Consider the following 26,552-nt stretch of genomic DNA (forward strand, 5'->3'; position numbering starts at 1 on the left):
CTGTTTTACTCATGGCTGAAAGAGTTGCCTTCACCCAAAACATTTGTTTCAGCAGCTCACTTTCTTATCCAGAAAAGGAAAAGCCCCCAGTTATTTATCCCGTGGGAGGCAAGACTTAAAGATCATCAGTAAGAGGCTATGGAGGATATTAAGGCAGAATTCTTTCACAGGGTGATAAATCTTTAGGGTGGATATCCTGAGATCTGAAATTTAAATTATTGTCCTATTTATTCTGTAACAGATAGAATCTAAAAGCAAAGGCAAATTTTGAGGACAGCAAATGCTTAGGCAGGAGGCTTGGGTTCAATAGCCTTTATGTTGTGTTTTAGTGTGAAAGAATTTTGTATATACACACACCTTCCCTCTTCCTACACAGTACCCATTCCTGTCTTCTTGCTTTTTTCCTCAGGGCACTCTCTCTCCCTGGAGTTTGTTTTTTTTTCTAATCTACTACTCAAAGTCTATTTTTTTCCATAAATCTTTTGACTTTTCTGACATCTATTAAAATTCATGCTCTCCTTTCCTTTCTGAGAATGCTTACTATACTTCCCAGTAGGACTTAACCCAGTACTTAACATCAGGTATCCCCCCAATTAAAATATGAACTCTGACTTGAGGAATTAGGTACCCATATTCTTGTACCTTCCAAAGGAGATATGTGTATTACAAGGTAATACAAGAAAAGTAGCAAGATGCAGGGTACAGTGGCATACACCTGTAATCCAGCCACTCAGGAGGCTGAGGCCAGAGAATTGTAAATTCAAGGCTAACTTCAGCAACTTAGTAAGACCTTAAGCAATCTAGAGAGACCATGTCTCAAATTTTTAAAAAGGACTGGAGGTGTAGCTCAGTGGTAGAGTGTCCCTAAATTCAGCCCCCAGTAGAGAGAGAGAGAGAGAGAGAGAGAGAGAGAAGGAAATTAGCAAGGCCCAGCTTAGTTATTACTGAACCACAGGGACTGGAAAGGACTGGGGATAGAATGGTGGGCATCAACTATATTATTTCCAATTTCTCTTCTGGATTTGGAATTCTGATTCTAATGACATATAATTGATTAATATAATATGGGGTGGGGGACAGGAGATGTAAAGAGACTATAAATTCTAAAGTTGTAAGCCTGAAAAACCAAGAGTAAAGAAATGTCATTGCCAGGACAGTAGGAAAGAGGTACCAGTTTGGTTGGGGAGGCTGGAGATGGGAGAGTTAGTGTTTGCCAATCAGTAAAAGTTTGCTGTATCGAGAGTTTCTAATATAAAGCACCCTGTATGCAGGAGTAAACAGACAGTTGTAGAAAAATGCCAGATGAGGACTGGAGAAGAGATTTAGTCATTTCCAACAGGTATGGTGAACCTCCAGAAAGGAGTGGGTATAGAAAGAGGAAAGGAAGCTAGCTTTTGAAATGAAATGTATGATCAAACACCTGAGAATACTGGTGTCTCTAAGTACAAGGAAGAGGTAATATACAGTGGAGAAATCAGCAATCTGAAAATTGGGGGGAAAAAAATCTCATTTATTTGACAAAGAAGAGATGATGAACATGATGGAGAATTTCAAGTTCCAGAGAAGTGAAGGCAGCATATGAATTGAAAGTAGTCAAGTAGGAAAGTGTAATCAGCCTCCAAGGAAATGGTCAGATTCAGGAGATAGGGCTGATGGACACATTGTTAAAGCTGGAACCTGAAAAAGTAGGCCCAAATCTCCATCATGTCGGTTTAGGCCCCAACTTCCTTAACAAGACTCCTATAGTGCAAGAATTAAAATCAAGAATTAATAAATGGGATAGATTCAAACTAAAAAGCTTCTTCTCAGCAAAAGAAACAACCAGTGAGGTAAATAGCCTACAGTTTGGGAGCAAATTTTTACTATTTGAACGTCAGATAGAACACTAATCTCTAGGATATATAAAGAACTCAAAAATCTTAACACCACAAACACAAATAACCCAATCAATAAATGGGCCAAGGAAATGAACAGACACTTCTCAGAAGAAGATATACAATCAATCAACAAATATATGAAAAATGTTCAACATCTCTAGCAATTAGAGAAATGCAAATCAAAACTACTCTAAAATTTCATCTCACTCCAGTCAGAATGGCAGCTATTATGAATACAAATAACAATAAGTGCTAGCGAGGATGTGGGGGAAAAGGCATACCCATACATTGCTGGTAGGACTTCAAATTGATGCAGCCAATATGGAAAGCAGTATGGAGAATCCTTAGAAAACTGGGAATGGAACCACCATTTGACCCAGCTATCCCACTCCTCAATCTATACCCAAAGGACTTAAAAACAGCATACTATAGGGACACAGCCACATCAATGTTAGCAGCATAATTCACAATAGCTAAACTGTGGAACCAACCTAGATGTCCTTCAGTAGATGAATGGATAAACAAAATGTGGTATATATACACAATGGAATATTATTCAGCATTAAAAGAGAATAAAATCATGGCATTTGCAGGTAAATGGATGGAGTTGGAGGATGTAATGCTAAGTGAAGTTAGCCAATCCCCAAAAACCAAATGTCAATGTTTTCTATGATTTAAGACTGCTGATTCATAATGTGGTTGGGATGGGCAGGGGTGGGGCATGGGAGGATTAGATGAACTCTAGATAGGGCAAAAGGGAAAAGAGGAGGAAGGGTAAGGGAGGGGGCACGGGGGTAGGAAAGATGGTGGAATGAGATGGACATCATTACCCTAAGTACATGTATGAAGGCACGAATGGTGTGACTCTACTTTGTGTACAACCAGAGATATGAAAAATTGTGCTTTATATGTGTAATATGAGTTGTAATGCATTCTGCTGTCATATATAACAAATTAAAATTTTAAAAATGAAAAAAACAAAAAAGCTGGAACCTGAATCTGTGTTACCTAACTTGTAGGGCCACCTACTTCAACACAAAGTACGGCTTCTAGCCTCAGCAACTTTTATTACTTCAGGAAGAGTAAGTTTAGCCATGGAAGGTAGTTTGGATGGGGGTTTTCTTCTAAAGAATAGTATCTGTATTTTCTAATTTTTTTATACCTTTATTTTATTTTTTATTTTTATGTAATGCTGAGGATCAAACCCAGGGCCTTGCACATGCAAGGCAAGCACTGTACTGCTAAGCCATAACCCCAGCCCATGTATTTTCTATTTTTTTAAAAAAGCCTATGAATTAGAATGATTCACTACTAAAAATTGTGTTTTAAAAATTCAAGCACTATCTTTTTATCTTCCCTTTTTAAGAAACCCACTTTTCCCTCACCAGAAATGAATTTGTCCCCCAGTAGTACTTTGATTCTATTAATAAATCTAGAGTTAAATTATCTTTTCTTGGTGGTCAGACAGTGATAATAGTTTGCATTATAATTTTTCCCCAAGATGTTACCCATTTTTGTAAATAATATTACTGCTTTATATTTTATATTGAGGTTTTCTATCTTTTAAAGAGGCACTATACTCCCCCACCCCAGTTGTTATAATCCTGATTAGTAAACTTTTAAATCTGCAGATAAGTTTCAGGAAGTAATTAGAAGTAGTAGGTGATATGCTATAGTTTATGGGAAGGACACTTGGCCACCTCTATGGGCATGGCAGGGGTGGGGTAGGGTGGGGTGGATCAGGGGGGTGAGAGGGGGTGCGATAAAGATTAGACCAGAAACCTTTTTTTCTGTTTGTGGATTTGGATATAAGGTGTGAAAAATAATTTACAGACTGCCATCACTATTAAGTACTATTCAAAGCTGATTTTCTTATAGATGCCTTCTAACAATTTAGAAAAGCATTCCCATGGGAAAACATATTGGTAACTTTGGATATAGAAAATTATGCTGGGGATAGTGACTGATAATTAAAATTACAGCATAACTCTGTGATACAATACTGAAGTTATAAAGATGACAAAACTCATAATTAAAAAACAAAAAGCATTGATCTAGGAATTATGTTCTTCTAGAAAGAATCTGTGAGAATATTGGTAACCTGTGTGACCTTCAAGTAAAAGCTTGATAAAATGTGAAAAAGTGGAAAACTTGAGTTGATTCCTGAATATTTTAATTTTATATTTGTATTGGAGTTTTTTAAAATTCTCCAATTATCTCTTCCTTTTCCTCATCTGTATTAAAAATATGTCAGGAAATTAAGCAAGAATTTTTAATATACAATTGAATTAGAATACTAATTAGTTTTACAAATCATGTTAGCCAATTTCAAAAACACCATTAGCTACACAACCAAAAAATACCTTTAATTTATATGGTTCAGAGAAATGTAAACAGGTCGTCAAAGCATTGTAATATGTTGCCATCTGAAAGTAAGCACATGGTGAAAAGACGTTTTCATATACTATGGCACTGACTAAATACATCAATTTAAAGTTTATGTATTTAGTTCTGTGTCACCATAACCGAGGTTTACATTTTTGTTTCTTATGTTTCTTTTAACAGAATTCAATTCCTTTTCGACCTTCAATTCAGTTTCAAGGGCTTCAAGGGGTGAGTACTGTTATTGATTGAGCAAAAATATTTAATATTCTTTTTATATGCCACAGAGTTTGAAATTTACTTTAACTTGGCACTCTTAATATCATTGGTCACTCATATTTGGCGAACTTTGTGACTAAACAAAAGTTTCTGACTTCTTTGATTAAGACACTTGAATTATCTTTTTTTTTTAATTTCTTTAAAAAATAATTCAGATATAGCTATTGAGAATTTGTTTCCTAAATCATGAATAATTGCATATTTGAACCTTTTATTGAAGGTTCAAACATCAAAGTTTTGTATGAATGTTTTATTTGCCACAACAAAATCTCCATAAAGAATTATTTATTTCAAGCATGTTATAAATATGTGATTTTGTTACTATTAATAAAATTTTCTGTCTGTACCCTCAATTTTAAAAATTATGTATGCTAGGAAATGAGATGTATGAATAGAAATTAAGCTTTTTCAGTGTATAAAATGAACCGTTTTCTGTGTCTATTTTATGGCTATAATAAAAAGCAAAATATGCTGGGGTGTAGCTCAGTGGTAAGGACGTGTGAGAGGCACTGGGATAAATCCCCATCACCAAAAAAATGCATAATACATAATATGTGATAACTTTTAATAAAATTGACCAATGTATTGTGTGTTTGCAGTATATAATAAATTTTACAATAATATCAATATTATTTTAAGTTATTATTATTAATATTTGATAGTAATAAAATAGACTGCTTCCTCATTGAAGTTAATATGCATTTCTGTCCCTACGTACTGGCTTATAGTATGGATATCTGGAAGATCTATAAGATTGAGCTATGAAAAAGGCAAACTGAGGGAGGATGATCATACTCTTGTTTATTCTAAATCTATATGCTTATGATTTTTTAATGTTACAAAATGCAAAAATGTTCATGTAAATAAATACAGTAGTTCTAAACTTTACAACTTGAAGACATTTTGAGAGTCAGATTAATTATATCATTCAACTAAGAGTACAGTACTTCTAAATCTGTTGTGTAATGCTAACTTCAAGAAGATGTTTGTGTGGATGTCAGGGATTTTCTTCTAGTGACAGCTTTACAATGAAGTCCTTCCTCCCCCCCTCAGTAACTGACTGTTCATGAATGGGATCCTAATTGGAACAAGCATTCTTCTGAATTCTGTTGTATAGCTTTTTAGGTAGTCTTTAGTGCTTACTAATTCTATATTTGAGGAGTTAGTTTGACCCTTTATGTAAGGCTTCTTGAGTTTTTCTGCAGGTTTTAATGGCATTGGTAATATTTGAAGGAATGTTCCAAAGGCAGACCTAAGTCCTTGAGTCCCAGAGGGCTCCATGGATTTTCAGAAAAGGGTTATTTGGAAGGGGAGAGCAATGGCTAAGGGGGAAAGTAAAGTTGGAGCTGCATTTCTCTCACTAGGGATCTTAAGGCCATACTTCTTGTGGGCTACTGCTTCCCTCAATTCTCTCTTTAATCCAGTTGGGACATTAAGGTTAGGGAAATGCAAGTAAAGGCTACTTTCTTAGGGGGCACTGAATTAGACTGGAAGACTAAATGATAGTGAACAATATATGTATGCTTCCAAACTTCCATTCTGACACTTGCAGCTTTTAGAAATCTTAGAAGGATCATGGTTTTCGCTGACATACTAATTGCCTTAGGACTTAAGCACCATTGCAAAGCAAGTAGATTATATTTGAAAGCTTGGGCCTTCTTTTCCAAATTCTCCACCTATCTTTCCCCATAGTGTTCCTGGCCCCATGTGTCCAAGCTTCCCTAGTTTTTATTTGCCTATAACACTCTTCTTCCCACTCTATCCCTTTCCTGAATATAGATTGCTGATAAAAATAATTTAGTTATAAATAGCTGGTAGGTTTAAATCTTAATGGATGTTTGAATTTTAGCAGATAAGCTTTTTAACCCAAGTGAATGGTGGTTGGATTTGGTACAGAAGAGGGGTAAGGGGGCAGCAGATTGAGAGCTATAGGGTACTTGTTCCTACCTTGCTTATTCTGGATCTGTCTTCTTAACCACTCCCCCCCTCCCTTTTTATTATTCTAACTGGGAACAAAATATATGGACTCAGCATTGTTTTAGAGCCTGCAGCTGCATTCCATCTGCCCTCCCCCCTTCTCTTTGCAGAGCTCTCCCCAGCCCTTTGGGACTTAGTAAAAACAAAGAGTCATTACAGGGGAAAGAGTGGGTTGGCACAGCCTACAGGGAATATGCAGAGCCATAAATGTGAGGGTCTTCTGTACAGTGTTCCTCTGTTTTTCTTGAGAGCCATGATAAGTTAGCATTACCCATGCTGATTGCTTAAAAGCCTTGAGGACGTATGCTTAAAGAGTTTTCCTATGCGGAAAATGCTTAGGATTTGAAATTGGAAGGTTTAAATTTAGATTTCCCTCCAAAGATACTTACCCTTAGTTAGAAATTTTGTCTTCTTACACCAGACATGATTGAAAATGCACCTTAACTATCATGATAGTGTCATGCAGGCATATTTGAAGCATAACTGAAGCCTGCTAAAATATCCTTTTAAAAGTGAGCATGGCATGTTAAAATTATCTCCTGTTTCCCTGAGGAGACTTATGCTAAGTACCACATAGTTATGCTGTTCCTTGTTACTAATTATAGGATTTTTCCCCCTCAGTAATGTCTTTAGGAGGCCAGAATTTGAGTCTTGGCAGGTTAACTTTTAAGTATATTTACTTTTCTGCTTGAACATGTTCTCTTAGGTTGAAGTTAACTTCTAAATAAATTCAGATCGAAACATTAAAGTATGAGTAAAAATTCTAAGAATCATTGATAACTTGGATTTTTACCATCAGAGTTGAGCAGCAGCTTTTATAGCTTAAAAAATAAAAATAAAAATAAATTTATCTTTCACAGTTCAGCACACCCCTTTCCTTTAGTGAAAGAAGGCATTCAGGAAATTGGATGGTCACTGAAAGCATTTTCTGGATTCAAAAAGATAAAAATATCTATGGGAGCTGTTGATTTTGATAACTAAACTCATGAATGTCAGGAACTGGATACATCATCTAAATGCCTTGTTGATTCTGAAGGGTGGGGCCAACCAATTATCTTAACAGTTCTAATGCATACCTAGGATACTTACTCATAACTAAAGGTTTACTGTGATTATAAATATCTATAGAGCAGCATATTTGTACAAAAAAGAGAGCTGATAAATCCATGTGGGCTACTGCATTGAAAAGTTCAAGTTACAAATTCAGAGGGATGTGTTGGCATAATCTGCCCAGTTTCCAAAGGCTCTATCATTGTTGTCAAATGAGGTTTATAAAAGTCAGGATAGTTCTATCTCTACATTTTAACCAGACACTAAAAATGCAGCAGGTAAACATTTTTCAAAGATGTGCATTCTAATGAATTTTTAAAAACTGAACTCCATATTTTTATGCTTACTGAAAGTTTCTTATCTAAAGACATAGTTAATAGAGGCTATAGCTATAGCTACAGTGACTGTTCTTCACTCTATACTGTATATATAGCTTTAAAAGAAGAATTGCTGGAAGCAGATTTACTTAGTATTTTCTCATAATGGCAATTGTTACAGATACAGTAACATAATTATTCCAAGTTATTGGAACATAATTATTCCAAACTATAATCAGTTGCCTAATCAATGAATATACTAATAGGTTAGTTTATCATTCTGCTTATTTCTTATTTTATTGCACATTCTTTCTACTCTTATTGAAGGCAAGTGCTTTATCATGTGCCTTAGAATGAAAAGACACAGGGATGTATAAAACATAGGCTTTCTCTCAGGGAACTCACAGCCTGACAAACACACATATACTAATACTCAGGAAATAATTAAAAATAAAGGATTTAACCAGAACCATCCACTAACAAGGGACTGTAGGAACAAGGGACTATCAGAAACAAGGTGTAGTGTGCATTAGGGACTGGTATGAATCAGCTTTTTAAACAAAGGTTTTGGTGGATGTAAAATGTGATATCCTGGCAGTAGGAATGTAAAATTCCAAGCCTATTAAGAACTGTGCTCACACATACACCACACAAACACACACAGACAGAGGTAGATCTGTGGAATAATTGAGATAAAATCTGAAATGGCAAGGTTTTCAACAGCAAATGATGGCCACACCTGCTGGCTCCATGGTGCTGTTGTTAGTTGATTTGCCTATGGCTTCAGGGACTGATGTCCAGGGATGATTCCTCTGGGCAATGAGAAACAATGTTAACTTTATCACAGTATGAGATTCCAGGCCTCAAATTAACTCAGTATTTGTCATGAGATTGCTGCTCCAAAATTCTAATTTAATTGCTTATTTCAGACTCAGCAATCTCAGAGGCTTTAGAAATTGGAAGTTAATTTTATATATATAATTTTTAGAAATGATTATTAAGAAAAGAATTGAATATAGAAAATATTTTCTTAAGAGTATTATGCATTTTCTACACTGAGTGAAACACTGCATTGCACACACTTTTCCAAGAATGAACAAGGAATAGCCAGCCAAACAAGTTCTAAATGTATGCCTCCCAAAAAGGCATGGTGACCTTCTGAAGTTTAAATCGGTATTTAACTGGTAACTTTAAAGGCTTGAATGGTGCTATAAAACTCATGGAAGAGAGTCATTAACTCCAAAGAACATAGAGTTGAGTTGAATTTTTCTTTTATTTTCTTTTCTTTCTTTTTTTTTTTTTTTTTTGTTTGTTTGTTTAAATCTTCAAGTTTAGCACAGCATTCAGAAATACTTTATTAATTATTCAATTTTCCTTGTGGGGGCTGGGAAGAAGATTTGAGTCTGAAAAACTAAATTATACAGTATTTGAAATTAGTAGGCAATTTCAACCGCCTTGAAAATGCTTCCCCAGACTGCCCTTCTCTACCCGACTTGGTACCTGGGAAGCAAAGATAACTATCAGCTTGAAACAAGCAGTAAAGACAAAAATAAATCCCCAACACTGCCATTCCTTTTTAGATGATATACCTTTCCTCTGACTGCTTTCCCCTGCCACTTTTGGTTTGGCTAGCCCACTGGTTTTGCCAATGGTTGTGTTTAGTCAGTCTGCTCAGAAGGTTGCTGACTAACAGTTACCTTCATAATCTTGGCCCTGAATGTGATTAATACTAGAAGGATGTTAAAATTATATCCATTTATAATGGCAGCTCTGTTTTAATTTTTTAAATATTTCAGTGATTGATGTGTAGATAGCATTCATTTTAATGTTTACATTGAATGACAGCTCTAACCACGTTAGTTTATTAAGATATTAATAAAATTAAAAATTACCTAATTTTTAAAAATGTTTAAATTTGATACGTACACACACATACACACACACTTTTATAAATCTTATTTTAGCTAAGGGTCTGTGCTGCCCCTGGAAACTTGTTATCTCATACAATAAGGGAATCATAGTTTGAAACTACTGTAAATTGACCAGCTTCTCTATTTTATGTTAATATTCACCTCTACCCTCCTTCTCTTTCTGGATAAGAACCAGCCTCTGCATTTGCTACATAAGCAGAAACAGTGAGCAAAATTCATTGTCTCTGTCTTCATAATATAACCAGGTACCACTATAGACCCCAAGCAAGATGAATCTAGGCCAGCTCTGCCTTCAAAGAGTTCAGAATAGCAGAGAGTGGGAGGGCAGCTGACTCTGTTTTAGGTGTCTGAAGAAACTATCTGAAAGTACTTACTGACCACAGCTTTGCACAGGCTTCAGAAAGGGCTATAGTAAGACAGGCCACCACAACAGGAGCACAGACAAGGGTACTCCTCTAGTCTGTCCTTCACCAAACCTCATCACCTTGGAAAACAGGGATTGGAACTATGACTGAAATCTGAAGATGCCACAAACACCATAAAGTGCTTAGCAATGAGTTGATTACTGGTTTTATTCAGCAAACATTCAGGCACTGTGATGGACAGTATAGATGAAGTAAATAAAACCTTAAAATGCTACTTCTTATTCCTAACTGACATTATCTGTTTGTTAAACTCTGCCACTGATGGCTTTTTTTTTCCCTCACTAAAAACTAAAACTTGTGAAACTGAGTCATCTTCATTGCAGACAATGTCACTTTAATAGCACTCACTTATTTAAGCTTGGAAAATAATAATTTTACCCTTCTAGGTTTCCCATGGTTATTATACTTAAAACATCCCTTAAATTTGAACCCTAAGCATTATTTAATTATCTTTTGACCTCTCACTATGCACAAGGCTCCATTCCAGACATACAAGACTATCTTGCAAGAGACTTACTTTTAAGAAATTCAAAATTGAAAGCAGGAAAAAGAAACCTTTGTAAAATTATGTCCAAGTCCCAAATCTTATTCCAAACAATATTTAATATGCACTTAAACAAACAAATCTATGTGTCCTTGATTCCAAGGTATCATTTTGTTTTTTTGTTTTGTTTTGTTTTTGTTTTTTAACATTAAGTTCTTTGAACTTGGAAGTATTTCATGATCAGTGACATCTTGGTATGATGTCACAGTTTGTCAGTATTTTACATAGTAGTACATAAAATTCGGAATTTTCTTACAATTGCTGGTATCTAGATTCAGTGAACAACAGCAATACAGTATTTAGAGAGTTCCTGTTTGCTGTAGTAAGGTTTTGCCTAGAATCTTTTCAGAAGCTTTCTTTGCTGAGTCCAGCCTTGACTGACTTGCTTATTACTAATAGCTTGATATGTTAGACAATATGGAAAAGTATATATTATAAATTTACAGGGAAAGTATATATTGTAGATTATATATATAAATTATATATATAAAATATATATGCACATATATATATGTGTATGTATATATTATACTAACATAATATATATTAATATTATATTAAACTGCTGTTTTGTCTTATTTATTTATGTTTATGCGGTGCTAAGGCTCAAACCCAGTGCTTCACTTATGCTAGGAAGGTATATTTTTATAACCATTCTTGAATTGTGATTTAAACTGGAAAGAACAAGACTATGAAACAAAAATGTTCTCAACTTTGTCTTTGAGTCAAAAATGTTTACTTATCAAAGTAGCTTGTTTGAAAACAAGTTCAGAGGAAGAGTTTTATAGACTTAGGACTTTCAGCGCCCACAAACATGCTTTGAATTTGCCATATCAGGCTAAGAATTTTCAAATTCCTCTAGGGTCTTATAATTTGTTCTATATTTAAAATAAATTGGACAAGCACCTATTCTATTATTTCATTTACAGATTCCAATAATTTTTCAACAATTACCTTAAAATTTCTTGAATATTACTGCCAAGAACTCTATACTAAGCACTTGCAAATATTATTCTCATTTAATCCTCACAGCAATGCTATGAAGCAGATACTCCCATTGTGCTCATGTGTAAACTATACCTTGGAAGCTACATTACTTGCTGAAGTTTCTGCAGTATTATTTCTTATTATGTGTTGAAGGAGCCTGTACTCAGATCTAGGCATCTGTTCCCACTGCTGCACTAATGTACCTTTCCATAATAGTGTTTAATGAGCATTTTTATTTATTTTCACATTCACATAAACATTTGTTGAACATCTTCCTGACTAGTACAGGAAAGAGCGATGGTCATTGAGGCCTCAGAAAAGTGTGTTTGAGCTGAGGTTTGGATTATCAGGAGTTGGCGGACAAGGGGGTGGTGGGAATACTTTTCAGACCTGAGGTTCAGCATGAGCGAAGTGGCAATCTGGTATGGGAAATGCCCCCCACCTTCTTAAAAAGTTAAAATTTCACCCTGAAGATCAGTGCTTCTTACTTACTAAGTCTCTCTGGAGGTATGATGAGATCTGGACATCTGGACTTTAAAGTTTTCCTCACAGGCTTCCTTATGATAGCTATATTCACTGTAATGAGAATATAAGTGTCCACATGTGTACAAACACATACACCTCTTCTCAGGAGAAGTTTTGTGGCTGTCATCAGTTTCTGAGTGAGATCTTTGACCTTTCTAATTAAGTAAAACTACTTCTATAGATGAATGTCTTTCAAACACAGTTATAGACAATTTTCATTAAGACAGTTTACTTTGTGATCCTTTACACATGTAGGTATTCACATTCACACTATTGTGTTGTCTTTTATTTAAAAGAATCCTGATCACAATCCACTAAATTAATGTCATGACTTTCTAGTAGGTTTCAGGCTATGGTTTAGGAAACACTGTAGGAGATCATCATCTATTTAAAAAGCTTTTAACCAGGGAGCGATGTTGCCAGATTTGCAATATAACATGCTTCTCCTATAGCTGCCTTGACTTAATTATTCCTTATATATGGGAAGGATAGCTCAGCATTTATTATTTGAGCATTTGAATGGATGGTGAAGCCATTATTCATGATTTGAAATAGATGGAAGCAGGCAGAGATAGAAGATATGGTATGTTTGGGACATGCTGTACATGTTCAGGTAACTTTCCAAACTTTGTTCTATCAACATGGAGCTATCCAGGAGGCATTAGCCTTGGAGATTTGGAGGAAAAGGATTTTTAAGAAGCAACTTCAAAGGATTTTTTTCTATGGTTTAATTATTTCTGAATATCCTGTAGTAAGAAGAAAAAAGAGGTAGATTTACAGATGGATTTTTGATATGAAGCTATATTTAAGAATTTTTTTCAACTATGAAGAATGCTGGTTTAGGAGTAGTGTTACTTTTAATTACTGAAAAGCTCCTTTTGTCAAATTTTGTTCACACTAATTAAGAACAATGGCAGGTTAACAGAGATGAACTATGGTATATTCATTCAGTGGAAGCGTATACAACAATAAAAAGTAGTAATGTAATTATAACTCTACAACATGGCAATGAAAACTCCAAGTGGGCAGAAAACTACATATGATATAACCTCATTTTTATAAAATTTAATAACAGGCAGAACCAAACAGCATAGTGTATAGGTTTTATATGTGATAAAATCTTTAGTAATCCCCCAAAAAAAATAATAATCACAAAAGTTAGAATAGTGGTTACCTCTGGTAGGGAAAGGGAAGCCAAAGATGAGGGACAGCAGATGGGTAAACATTATGTTACTGCTGACATTCTACTTCTTGAGCGGTCAAGTTTACAGGTGTTCATTATGTCATCAGTCTTTGTAAGTCAAACTATACTTATTTGTAGAATCAAATATTACATAAATTAAAGCTTATTCTCATTATTATAATTTGTCATCTTCATAGATTAAGTGAGAAAAACCTGAACATATTTTAATAGATGCCCAAAAGGCAATTATCTATATTTCCTAATTGTTCTGTAAACATAAAAGAAGTTTTTGGATATGCCAAATTCAAATATGACAAGAATCTAGGAGAAAGGATGAATATTAAAAAGTTTAAAAACCAGGTTGAAAGAAGGAGATAGAGAAGGCAGGTCTTGAGAATTTATCTATAGCTAGACACCAGCTAAATATCTTACTAGTCAACTACTTGATAGAGCTGCTTTGTCATCTATCAGAGGAGAAAGAAGTTTTCTCTGTCTGTAATCTCTCTCCTCAGTGGAAAGAAGGTACAGGCAGAGTTGCTGCTGTTATCAAGGACATAGGAGGAGAGAACCATTTTTCTGAGTTAACACTTGACAAGTTTTAGGAGGGGCATTGTAAAGTGTCCTGGGGGAAAAAATATCCAGCCTGGAAAGGACAGATTAGGAGAATAAAAAAAATAGCAGTTAGTTGAATTTAAAAAGATGAGGTTCTTAGGGGGCTTGAGGTAACAAAACTCAGAATTCAATAGAGAACAGATTAAGAACCAAATTGGACCCACACCAGTAAGAAGTTGGTAGATAAGCAGCCGTAGGAAAAGGGAAGTCTTTTATAATATTTAAAAAGCTTAGAGTCTTTAATAATTACTCAATAAGTTATGTCAGGGATATCTTATTTTAGAATGAGAATATAAGGAATAGCCATATTTATGAATGCAATACTCTACTAATCTAAGAATTTCTTTCTTATGACTGATCTGAATGCTTTTTAGTTTCTTCAGTCTAAACCTGTTGGTATTCATTCAACTCAGCCTTCATAGATTAGGAAGAAGGTATTTGGGAGTATTCCATTTCCACTGAAGAGTATGGTGATGCTGACATACATTTCCACAGCTGTTGCCATAAAGGGAAACGTTGTGCTAAGGATACTTGTTGTTTTGTTTTGTGTAGGGGTTTTTTGTTTGTGTTTTTTGGGGGGGAGTTATTTTGTTTTGGTACCAGGGATTGAACTCAGGGGCCCTCGACCACTGAGCCACATCCCCAGCCTTATTTTGTATTTTATTTAGAGACAGGGTCTCACTGAGTTACTTAGCACCTTGCTTTTTGCTGAGGCTGGCTTTGAACTCATGATACTCTTGCCTCTGCTTCCTAAGCCACTGGAATAAATGTCGTGCCCAACAGTTTTTTGTTATTTTTGTTGTTGTTGTTTTTTAAGGAAGATAGTATTCTGTTCCTTCTGTAGAGAATTTGAAGAATAAGATAACTATGATTAGTTTTGGATAAAGTGTTACATGTCATAATTTCTGACTCAGTAAGAAAACAGTCTCTAACTTCTTTAAAAAATACTCAAGGCAATTAAGACATGGAGGACCAGGGTCATAGTGATAACCTAAAGTATAATTTATTGTTTTTTTATACAGCGATTATTTTTTCTGATTGAAAAACAAAGTGAATGAACATTTTAAGATTATATAAAGTACATATACATAAATGAAGAAGAATAATAGAAATGTCCCCAACAGTGAAAGACCTTTTTTTGGATTTCTCCCAGTCTTTTTTTCATGCTTTTACATATACACTTTAAAAATTGTAATGGTAGTCTATTGTTTTTTTTCCATTTAGCATAAGTCATGAAGTTTTAAGTAGCTGCCTAATATTTCATTGTATGAAATGAAACTATCATTTGTTTAGCCATTCTCCTATATAGTTTCTGTATAACAATAATAGTACTAAGAACATCCTTGTGCATAAATATTTTATTTCACCACTAATTATTTTTTGGGATAAATTCCTAGATGTAGAATTTACTAAATCAAACGATATTAAGGCTTTTCAAGTTTTTAGTAACTGCCACCAAATTGTCTACCCATCCCCAGAAAATTGCAGCTATTTTGTTTCCACAGCCCTTTGAAAGTTCTGTCTTTAAAGATGCATGATTTTTAAATTTCAAAGTTAATCATTTGATGTTTACAAACTGACAGTATGACATACTTGGTAATATCTGTTGTGGGTAAAACGTAGTGATGTTTTAGGAATCATGAAGTATTGTCAAATGTTTTACTGTTTGCATCTGATATTGCCATAAGAAATGGCTTTGATTTTTTTTTCATTTCCTTATATAATTTGTTTCTCCCAATATAGTGGGGGAAGTTTTTATTTTAGCAATCATAGATACTCTTTGAGATAATTACATTTTTTTCTAACTTTTAAAAATAATTATGCTAGATATGAATTTGGTGTCAACATACCTTATATATAATCAGAGATATGATAAATTATTGTATAATGGTGTATTAAGAATTGTAATGCAAAATAAATTTTAAAAAAGAAAAAAAATAATTATGCTATTTATATAACACTTTACATATTTTGCTGTTCTGACATTTTTATGTACCAATGTTTATGGTCCTAATAATTTAGTGTTTTTGGATTTCCACCCTCATCTTTACATGCCTGCCTTCTTTAAAAGAATATTGCAAACTTCTCATGAAGCCTGGTGATGTGGATCTCTTTCTTTTTATGGGGCAATGCAGTGAGCTATTGACAACGGGATAAACTGGTTTACTACCTCATCTAGTTCTTTTGTCCTGATGTGTGTGGTGCTACCTCCTAGCAGAATTAAATAACAAACTAGAAGATAATCAAGCAGAAGTTCTATGATGTTAATTATCCAAATATAGTAATTGCATTAAATGTTCATATGTAAATCTCTGCCCCTTGTTTGATAGCATAGTGATGTCTGAGTTTTAAATTTTCAAATGGTCAAAGAATGTGAATACATAGGTTTATGTGAATACATAGGTTTGTGTGAATATATAGGTTTATGTGAATACATAGGTTTGATGGCTTTGTTAATAGCCCAGCTATACTATCCCTAGAAACATTTCAGTCTTATATTTCTTACAATCATAAATCAATTTATCTAAGAGGATTAACAAGCCCTCTTATTTATATCAGACATGCCAAGTGTCTTAGAAGTCAGAGCTATTTTGTTCTAATTTAGCTCTGGAGGTGCTTTACATATTGACACCTGTGAAGTCAGACATAGTTTTACTTTATAGACTAGGAAAAATTAGCAAATGAATTGAACTTGTGAGTAGAACCAATTTTTTTGGCATAGACCCTAACACAGAAATGTAATGTCAGAGCAGATATTTGGGGCAGGAGAGGGAAAGATCTATGAAAATTTAAATACTAAGACCTTATTCATATTTATTCACTTTTAGGGGTATCTATAGCTTTGGCACAAGCAAAAAAACCACAAGTCTTTCAAAAATTGTTTGTATTTATGAAGATTGAATGCTGTAAAGTCACAAAGTTGTAGTTCCCATGAGAACCCTTAATTCTATTTCTTTGTTTCTTTGTTGTGCTGTAGCTAGTATCTGGGATTCTCTGGAGCTCTGAAAGCAGTGTATTTTTTTTTTTTTTTTTTTTTTTTTTTTTGTGGATAGGACACTTGGGAAGCAATGTTTGCTACCCTGCTGGAATATCAGAGCATCTGAGATTTTTCAGCCTTTTAGGATATCTATTGTGGCTGATTTGGCCCTGTACCTTTTTAATCTATACTTTGAGTTCAGGATGGTTAGAAATATTGCCAATCTTTTTACTTTTTTTTTCTAGATAGCTTCTATTGCTTTCATTGACACCAATACTAAAGTTCAGACCTGGAATGCTTGTAACCCTTAGGTAAATGCAAATGATTCAGAGTCAGTGGAGTCACTTATGATTATCTATAGGGTGCTTGTTACCATTCTTTGACCATTTGAAAATTTAAAACTCAGACATCATTATGCTTAAGGAAGACATATGTGCTTGTATCAAACAGAACAAGTAGGAGCAGGAGCTCCCCAGTGTTGTCCTTATATCACCAGAGCAAACACATTTTGGTGCATACTATGTGCTGGGCCTTATGCCAAGCACCTTAGATGGGTTATATCCGAACTTCACAACAGTCATGTGAGATGGGTAATATTATTATCTACATTTTACTGGAAGGACACTGAGGATTGCTGAGGTTAATTACTTGCTCAAGGTAATGGAGATGGTAGACTCTGGAGCCAGAATAGGAAACTGGGCAGTTCATTTCAGAGCCCATGATCAGGCACACTAGATGTGTTCAGTTCAGTTTTGCAAAATCTAGGCTGTTCCCTTTCCATCTGTGTGTGAAAAAGAAGTTTATCTTTTTCTTCTCAAGCCATTAAGGGAGGGCTAACTTAGAAATGGAAATGGCAGGGGATTCAGTTTTACAGAAAGCATTCTTAAAAGGAGTGGGAACAGCAGGATGCCATTTCCGAGTTTCCTATCTTTAGTGTCAGCATTGATTCCCATTAAAAGGTGGCATGTGTGTTTCTGAACATGTCTTTGGTAATTGTCATTTTAGGTGTGATTGAATATTACATGTCTTATTGTTTCTCCATCTCTAATGTAGACCATGGCTTTATGCCTTTGGTCCCACGGGCTTTTATGATGTTACCACAGTGGCTGCCTCAGCAGTCCCAGTCCCCCATCATCCATTCCCTCAACCAGAGCGGCTCTGACTCTTTGTAATCCATGGTGGGTTTTCTCATAAGATTTATTTTGAGAAAAAAATACAAAATTCTGTATAGCTTAAGTGGGGGAGTTGAAAGTAATTAATGTTGAAAACAGAATTAAAAGCTAAATACAATTTCAAATCTACATGGAAATGTTTTTTAGATTTTTATCTATTTATTTTTATTTTTTAGTTGTAGATGGACACAGTATCTTTATTTTATTTATTTATTTTTATGTGGTGCTGAGAATAGAACCCAGTGCCCCACATATTCTAGGCAAATGTTCCACCACTGAGCTACAACCACAGCCCAGATTTTATCTATTGTTTATCTTGGTGAATTCATAATTTCTAATGGTAGTGTTGATGGGGTTTGGGTAAAACCATGTGTTTTGCAAAATCTAGGGCCTGGGCCACTTTTCAAAACCTCTGTTGATATTAAGGACTCTCATCTGTCAAGTTATAGTCTCTACCCACAGCTACAAAAAGACTGCAGGCACAGATTCTAGAACTGCCCATGTTTGCCAGTGATTCCTTCTAGTATCATGCAAGACAGGTTTCCTAAAGAATTAAGCTCTTAATGTTATCCTTACACAATTCTCATGTTCTTTACAAGGTTTCCTTAAAAAAAAAAAAAAAAAAATGGAGCCCAAGACCACAAAAGTGCATCTCACTCTCAGGTGTCCACAGTCCTTCCTTTAAATGTGTACACTGCTCTATTGCTTGCTTCTCTGAATGAATCTCCTTGCGACAGCTTTTTTCAAGATTCCAGGGAAGCAAGAAGAGCAAATGAATTGAAAGTTGCCAGTCATATTTATTATTCATTTATTTATTTTGTAGAATTCAGGTTTGGGCTTTGTTTCTGAGAAACAAACCTTTGAAAAAAATAATTCTGCTTCCTAGTTGTCCAGAATTACTAAATATAGAATTGTTTAGTGTTGTCTCCATAAGTTCTTTAAAATATGAAGTGGCTTTAAAGAAGCAGAGTCATATTTTCAAGTGGAATTTTTTTTGGAACCAGAATTTCTGTTAATATTTTCATAAGATGAGATACACTTTTAAAAAAGAAAAGCATATGATATAAATGTAAGTTCCACAAACCCAGGAAGCCATTTGGCCTGGGTTTGAGGGCTAAACATAGCACAAGAGAGGTCAGAAAGTTTCTTATCCTGACGTTTGTGCCACACAGCAGCAGCTGTATGAGCTTTCTTCCTCCTTTCATTTTATTTATATTTGCCTCTTCTGGGAAGTCCAGTTTTCCACAGACTCTTAAGTAATGCATTTCATTTTTATATTCATTTTTATAAATTTATTTCTGAGTGAATTTAATCTATTCCAAGTTTCCAGATAAATCCAACAAATATTTATCAAATATCTGTTATGCCCCAAATATATATATATATATATATATATATATATATATATATATATATGTATGTATATATATATATATATATATATATATATATATATAAAATATTTATAAGACCATGGTTCTAACCTCTAAAAACAGTCTGGTGAAAGAAAAAGACACATAAATAAGTACTTAGTGTACAGTGTAGTGAAGACAGTAGTAGAGGTGAGGAGACTCAGGGGGCCCATAAAAGGGACCTCTGAACCTACCTCCCTGGGAAAGGAAAAGTTCCCTGAAAGAGGAAGGGATTCCTGATCTGAATTTTAAATGAAGGTTAATAAATTAGCAAGAGCTAAAACAAGACATAGGGATCCAGGCTAGTGTTTTCGGTGCCTAATGGCACAATATTGTTTCTAAAACAAAATATAAGATAGAGAATAAGGCCCAGTTAAACTGGTTTAGTTGCAAGTGTGCTAGTCTATTGGGAAGGAACCTTATATATCCCATTAAGGAGCATGAATACTGAAGAGAGAGACATGAAAAAGTAAATGATGCTTGGGATTGACATAAAATTGGCATTTTGTGAAAACAATTTTAATAAAAACTGAGTGTTTTAGGGGATAACTGAAGAATGATTTAGAGGATGGGATTGAGAAGGGTCCAAAATGGAGGCTGAGGGCAAATTGTCCACAATAAGAAAAGGTAATATTGAACCAAAGCAGAGGATGTAGATGAACACATACACTTAAGAAATAATTTAGGAGGGAAAGGCAGTAGGACTTATGATGACCTAGATTTTGAAAGGGCTGAGGTTGTGTGAAAAAGAGAAGTCAAGGTCAACTCCTCAGGTTGACAGTAACCTCAGTCACTAAATGAATGGTGATTTGTTAACTGGGAAGTAGACAATGGGGCTCAGGGGTGGTTTTAAGGATCTGATGATAATTTAGTTCATTTTTATACCAACATTGATTCTGTGTGTGGGAAGGGGAGTTACATTTTGGAAGTAACTGGTTAATAAAACAAAATGAAATTCAATTTTATGATAAGAGATGCTGAATTCCAATAGCCATTGAGGAGGCCCTTGTACTTAGTCCAGCTATGACTACATTTTGAACAAACTACTGGCTTTCTCACTTTTCTTCCAAAAGCTACTTTAGCATTTGCTTCACTTTTGCATTCATTTTTAAACAGACGATTTCATTTTCTCATGCTCCATGAGCCAAATATTTTTCCCTCAATACAGTATCTCTAGTTTCTGTTATTTGCATCTTTGCCCTGCCAAAAATTGTCATCCCCCCTTTTTTCCTGGAAATACCCAGCTACCAACCAACTCATACCCAACCACCTGGTTTCTTCTAAATAATTTTTAGCCATGAAGCTACAAAATGAGTCATAACAAAACTAACTTTGAAGCCCCCTTTTAGCTGGTGAAACCAACATTGGTTAATTGTTTTTTAAAAATAAAAGGTGAGTTCAGTTAATTAATAAATTCAGTTACATTAAGGGACTTATCACATCCAAGATATATTAATTTATTCATTCAATCTCATATGTTTATGTAAAAATGCATATGTCTGTCTATGTACACACACAATTGGCAAAACACCTTACAGTCATCTTTTACTTCTCTCTTTTATTCCTCACATTTAATATGTCTAGAAATTCTTCTATCTCTAATTGAAAAATAAATACCTTTCTCTCTATTTCCTGGACCTAGCTACTATCATCTCATGTCTGGATTTCTATTACATATGTGCAACAATAGCAGGGATTTTTGTGAGGTTTATTCAATTGTATATTGCAGAAATTTAAACATTGCCCAGCACGGTAGCACTTGGTTAATATATGTAGAATAAATTAAATAAATGAATCAATTAGTTAATCAACATCACCTCATCTGACACACCAGAAGGCTGTCTTTGTATTAATTGAGTAATTATATTCAGAGAGCCAACAATTACTCGGCAGTTTCTTCAGTTTCATTTATATAGCAATTTGGGTGTACTTGATTTTTTAAAATGAGTACTTGTATTCCATAGATGTTATTGCTTACTTATAATTGCAAATAAAATTAGTTTTGAAATGTTGCCACCAATGTTTTCTCCAAAAGGGTCATAAATTTCAAAGAATACATCAGAAATGAGAGTGCTATTCTAAGTAATCATTTTTCCAGTAACTCTGGATCCTACCAAAATCAGGGAAGAGCTCAGTATTAGGCTGTTCTACTCTCCAATCCAGAACTACTTAAGAAATTCTAATATTGGATCTCACAGAGCTATATGAAGAACAACAAGGAAAGCTATTTTGTTTTACTTTATAAACATCTTACTAAAAGGGAAGAACTCAAAGAAATAAATGGACTTATTTTGTCCTGAATTATTTATGTTAATTGCTACAAGAACTGAATTTTTTTGGATAATTGCCAATATTTCTCTTTGTGCTAGATGAAGTTGGCATTTTGTACTACTCTCCTCAGCAAAGTATCTCTCTCATATGAAATTCCAGATGTAGAAACACATGCAAGAAAGTATTTTGGAATCTCTCCACTTCCCACCCTTCTTATCTTCAGAAATACTTAGCTCTTACTGATCTCTCTAATTCTTAACTTTTTTTATTGCTGGTGAAGGATGCCCTCTCCTTCCTACTCCTCCCCCAGCATTTGTTTGCACATCTGGGCTGATCTGAGAGGTTTTTATTTTCCTTCTCTAAACCTATAATGTCGGTTGGGCCTTAATGTTATAACTGCTGCTCTAGTTTGAAAAATAGGACTTGTGGCTTTCAGGTTGAGGTTTCTATTTTCTGTTCTGATTCTAGATTATCTATTCTGTACCTACCATGTACAGTCTGAATGGTACATGCAAATATATTTTTCGAGCTAAACTGTATTTTCTAGATTGTTAGGAAATTAGAATTATCAAGAATCTGGAAAGAATTTGAGTGTGCAGTTCAATGATAGATAAATTAGCCAAATAATTTTAAGAGGCAAGCTAGCTTTCTAAGATAACTGGAGGGGTGGAGGAGATGGGTTCTGAGGTCATACAAATTGGGAAAAACTACTAAGTTGAAAGGACCTACAGCAAAGAAAGTCATTTTGTTTAACCTGGCATTTCCCAAATTTATTTGAGGGTAGAATTCCCTTTTTACATAAGGAAACTTTTCAGCATGCTTTGGAAATATTGGTGGAAAGAAAGCAGACACTTCAGTTCTAGCCTTGGCTTAGACATTAATCCACATTTTCATTCATTCAACAAATATGTATTGAGTGACAACTTTGTGCCAGTACCATTGGAGATGCTGGCAATATATTCAGGGAACACAATAGACAAAGGCCTCTGTCTTTGCAGAGCTTATATTTGGTGGGGGAAGAAAGACCATAAACATAACATGTGACTATTATGGTAATGAGTATTTTGGGCAACCATGGAGCAAGGTAAGGGGACTAAGAGTCTAGGGATTGCAATTTAAAATATGGACATAACCTTTAGCAAGTCACTGAGCCTCTTTGTCCCCAGTTTATAAAACGAAGAAGTTAAACTAGGTGAATTTAGCTCTACTTTAAGACCAGGAATTATCATATCAAACTATAATATTACTGGTTCATGAGTATCTCATTGAACATTTATAGTCACCTTAGCAGAAAAGTTGGATATTAAAACTCATAGAATTGCTGCTAAAGAAGAGCTCTGTCACTTCAATCATTTATAATATTCACAAAATAACAAAGCTTTTAAATAAATGGGAGAAGAAACACTACTGGCCCTATTTTTAATTTAGTGTATACCTCAATCCAATACTGAGTATTATTGGACTTAAGGGTAGGAAACCTCTGCAGGAAAGGTGCCGACTGCTTTTAAGCAGATGTTAGCATACACTTTTAAGCAGATGCAAAAGTTGCAGCAGCATGCACGTTGCACTTCTGCCCTGGATCCTTATCTAAATAGCAGGTCTGTGACTTGATGTCGAAATGACCTTTCAGACAGTATTCCGTTGCCACATGCCTGAGCTTGTATCCAAGAATAATTAGAAGCTTTGACTTACACATCTTGGTATACGGTATACAGTGTTTATGTTAATTATAAATGTCTGAAAGTTTCCTGAAACTTTGTCTTTGTAGCTTTTTTATCAAAGACAGACTGGTGTTTGGGAGGAGGATTGTGGATTGTGGTCCTAAACCTTTGATTTTCAGTCTCTCATTTTTGGAATGAAAATTAAAATCTGCTCTTCCAGTTACCTAGACAGGGTGATATATTTTTCTTTCCTTCAACTTGAATAAGAAACTGTTTGGAATCAGGCAATCTTTAATTCTTTCTAAGTAATATTTTCTTGTTAAGTTACCCATTAGACACAAAGTTTATTTATACCAATATCTAAGCATGTCTTCAAGAGTGAAATGGATATAAAGAGTAGCACTATGTTTATAACTGGTAAGTCTGTATAACAAACACTTTGGCTCACTCAGGAGAGCAAGCCACTCAATAAATGGGAAAAGCAGGTTATAGAGCAGGTGAGGGAGAGGAGGCTTCACAACTAAACTAGGATATCTCAGAGTAGACCAGAGCCTGTTTGTCCCCAATTTATAAAATGAAGAAGTTAAACTAGGTGTTGAAGGCTACACCTGGGGTATCTTGAGATGTTATCTAACTCAGAGCATTTTGGATAGCTAGAGTGTCAGAGGAACTTGTGGATATGCATCTGTGATGTCCTCTAAATATATGGGAGCCTGTTCCACAGCTTGTGTAGGTGGTTTTTTCTTCCAAATGGTCACAAAGCGTGTTCTGAAAAACTGCCCTTCAAATTTATGGACTAGAGGGATGGGGAAGTGAAAATGTACTGGTTAAGGTGGGCCTAGGAACAGCTTTGGGGAACTGGGCTGACTACCATGGGAAATTAATTTTGAGGTCTGATTTAGAAACAGTCTTGGAAGAACATCCCTTGGTAAGATATAGGAACTTCTCAATTTTAGGTATTTTAAGCTTTTCCAATAGGTCAGTGGGAATATCATTATATTTAGGGACTCAGGATTTACTTGAAACTTTTAGCTAAATAACTTAAGTTTTATAACTTCCAATTAGAAGAAAATGAAAAGTTAATAAATGCACATGAGCCTTATTTAAAGGATATTTAGCCATTCTATGGCTCATGTATTCTTCATATTTGCTTTTCAATTACTTCTGATTGGAAGTTACAGAACTAGAATAAATATCTCAAATAAGTTAAAGTGGCCTCTTTCATTTGAAGTAAAATGGGCACTTTAAGAAGTTAACACCAGCAATGAAGTCAGAATTTTGACTTTTCTACAGGACTGATTGATGTCTGATTCTTTATGACTAATACAAGATCTCTTAGCCTCAGCCTGACATACTGTACTGGGTAACTGTGTTATGGGGGCTATGCTCAGGATTTACTTGAAACTTTTAGCTAAATGACTTAAGTTTTATAACTTCCAATCAGAAGAAAATGAAAAGTTTTACACTGTAGGGTGTAAGACTTTTTTTTTTTTTTTTAGTTGTAGATGGGCACAATACTTTTATTTTATTTATTTATGTGGTGTTGAAGATCCAACCTAGTACCTCACAAATGTGAGACAAGCACTGTACCACTGAGCGACAACCCCAGCCCTTCAAGAGGCTTTTTAAAAATGAGAATATGAAAGTCCCCTTTGTCCATCAAGCCAGACCTTAATATATTGAGAAATGTACTTCATACAAGATATTTTTGTGATAGAAATCTCCACATTTACAAAAGACTCTAACTACATGTGTGTTAGTTAAAAAAATAATAAAATGGAAAAAAAATGTTTAGTAAGATCATTCTTTCACCATAAAAATATAAATGTGACTAAGTTTGGAGGATGAAATAGGAAAAATCTAATGCTTAGTATAAAGATATGTTAAGAGCTTTCCCATGACTTGTCAGTAAACATCTGAGCTAAAGAACTCTAGTAATTAAGTTAACAGTTTTCAGTGAAAGAATAATTCATGTTTGTAGAATTTTAGCACAGACTTCAGTCATTCTTTTAAAAAATAGAAAAAAAAATTTAAGGTTCTATTTTTTTAAGTTGTAGATGGACATGATACCTTTATTTTATTTATTTATTTTTATGTGGTGCTGAGGATCAAACCAGTGCCCAATGCCTCACATGTGCTAAGCAAGTGCTCCACCACTGAACCACAACTCTAGCCCCTTTAAGGCTCTACTTTTAAAAAAATACAGCTTAGAATTTCCCAAATGGGGTGACCTTTCATACTTTGATGGGTAAAGTATTTCTCTATTCCCCCAACCTGAACTTCACAGAAGAAATCTTTCCACCTCAACTGAATCCAAAGTCTGACTTGGAGATGAAACCTCAACCACTGTGAAAATCTTCCCAACTGGATTCTGCGGATGGAGATGGAAAGTTGGGAGGAAGATGGATGGAAGTTCAGGGAGTCGGGGTGGGGAAGGGATTTCAGTTGTCCACACCTTTCCTACCGGTCTTCCTCCTCTCCAAGTCTTAGGGTGGCTCTAGGATATATCCTTCTTGACCAGCAGCATTTCCATGTTCTTGGGAAAACCAAAACATGTATCAGGGAAAGCTGTTAACACCAGCATAGAGATGGACTTCAAGTTCTCTTGTGTTTGCCACAAGCATTTCTTTAGCTCCTGCTATTTTCCACTGCTGTAGGATCAAGAAGTTGCCAGTGTGGGTGCAGACTAGGTGTGGAGTTTGCACTCCCAGTAAGACAGCCTAATGACTACCTACAGACAGTACATTAAGACTTGTTCACAAAGTTAGAGCATTTTAGAACTGGGGGAAATTGGAGGAATTAAATAGTGATTGTAGTGCTCCCAAAACATTGTTTATAGACTAGATAATAAAGGTAGAGACTTATTACTCAGAAATTGGGGTTAATTTAAAATAGGGAGACAAAGATAGTTTAAATTCATAGATAGTAGAGGCACTATGGATTATTACCTAGCTCTCAGCACTTCATAAA

At 34.8% G+C, this 26,552-nt stretch overlaps 1 protein-coding gene across 1 annotated transcript in view; it reads left to right on the forward strand.

Moving 5' to 3' along the window:
• Window positions 1-26,552, forward strand: part of Ell2 (elongation factor for RNA polymerase II 2) — a 73,019-nt gene that overhangs the window by 12,454 nt on the left and 34,013 nt on the right. The window contains exon 2 of the mRNA XM_027927744.2: window positions 4,443-4,490. Coding sequence (XP_027783545.2) covers window positions 4,443-4,490 — 48 coding nt within the window. The remainder of the gene's footprint in view (window positions 1-4,442; window positions 4,491-26,552) is intronic.

This window comes from Marmota flaviventris, chromosome 5 (genome assembly GCF_047511675.1).
Source record: "Marmota flaviventris isolate mMarFla1 chromosome 5, mMarFla1.hap1, whole genome shotgun sequence".
In the NCBI taxonomy this organism is placed as follows: Eukaryota; Metazoa; Chordata; class Mammalia; order Rodentia; family Sciuridae; genus Marmota; species Marmota flaviventris.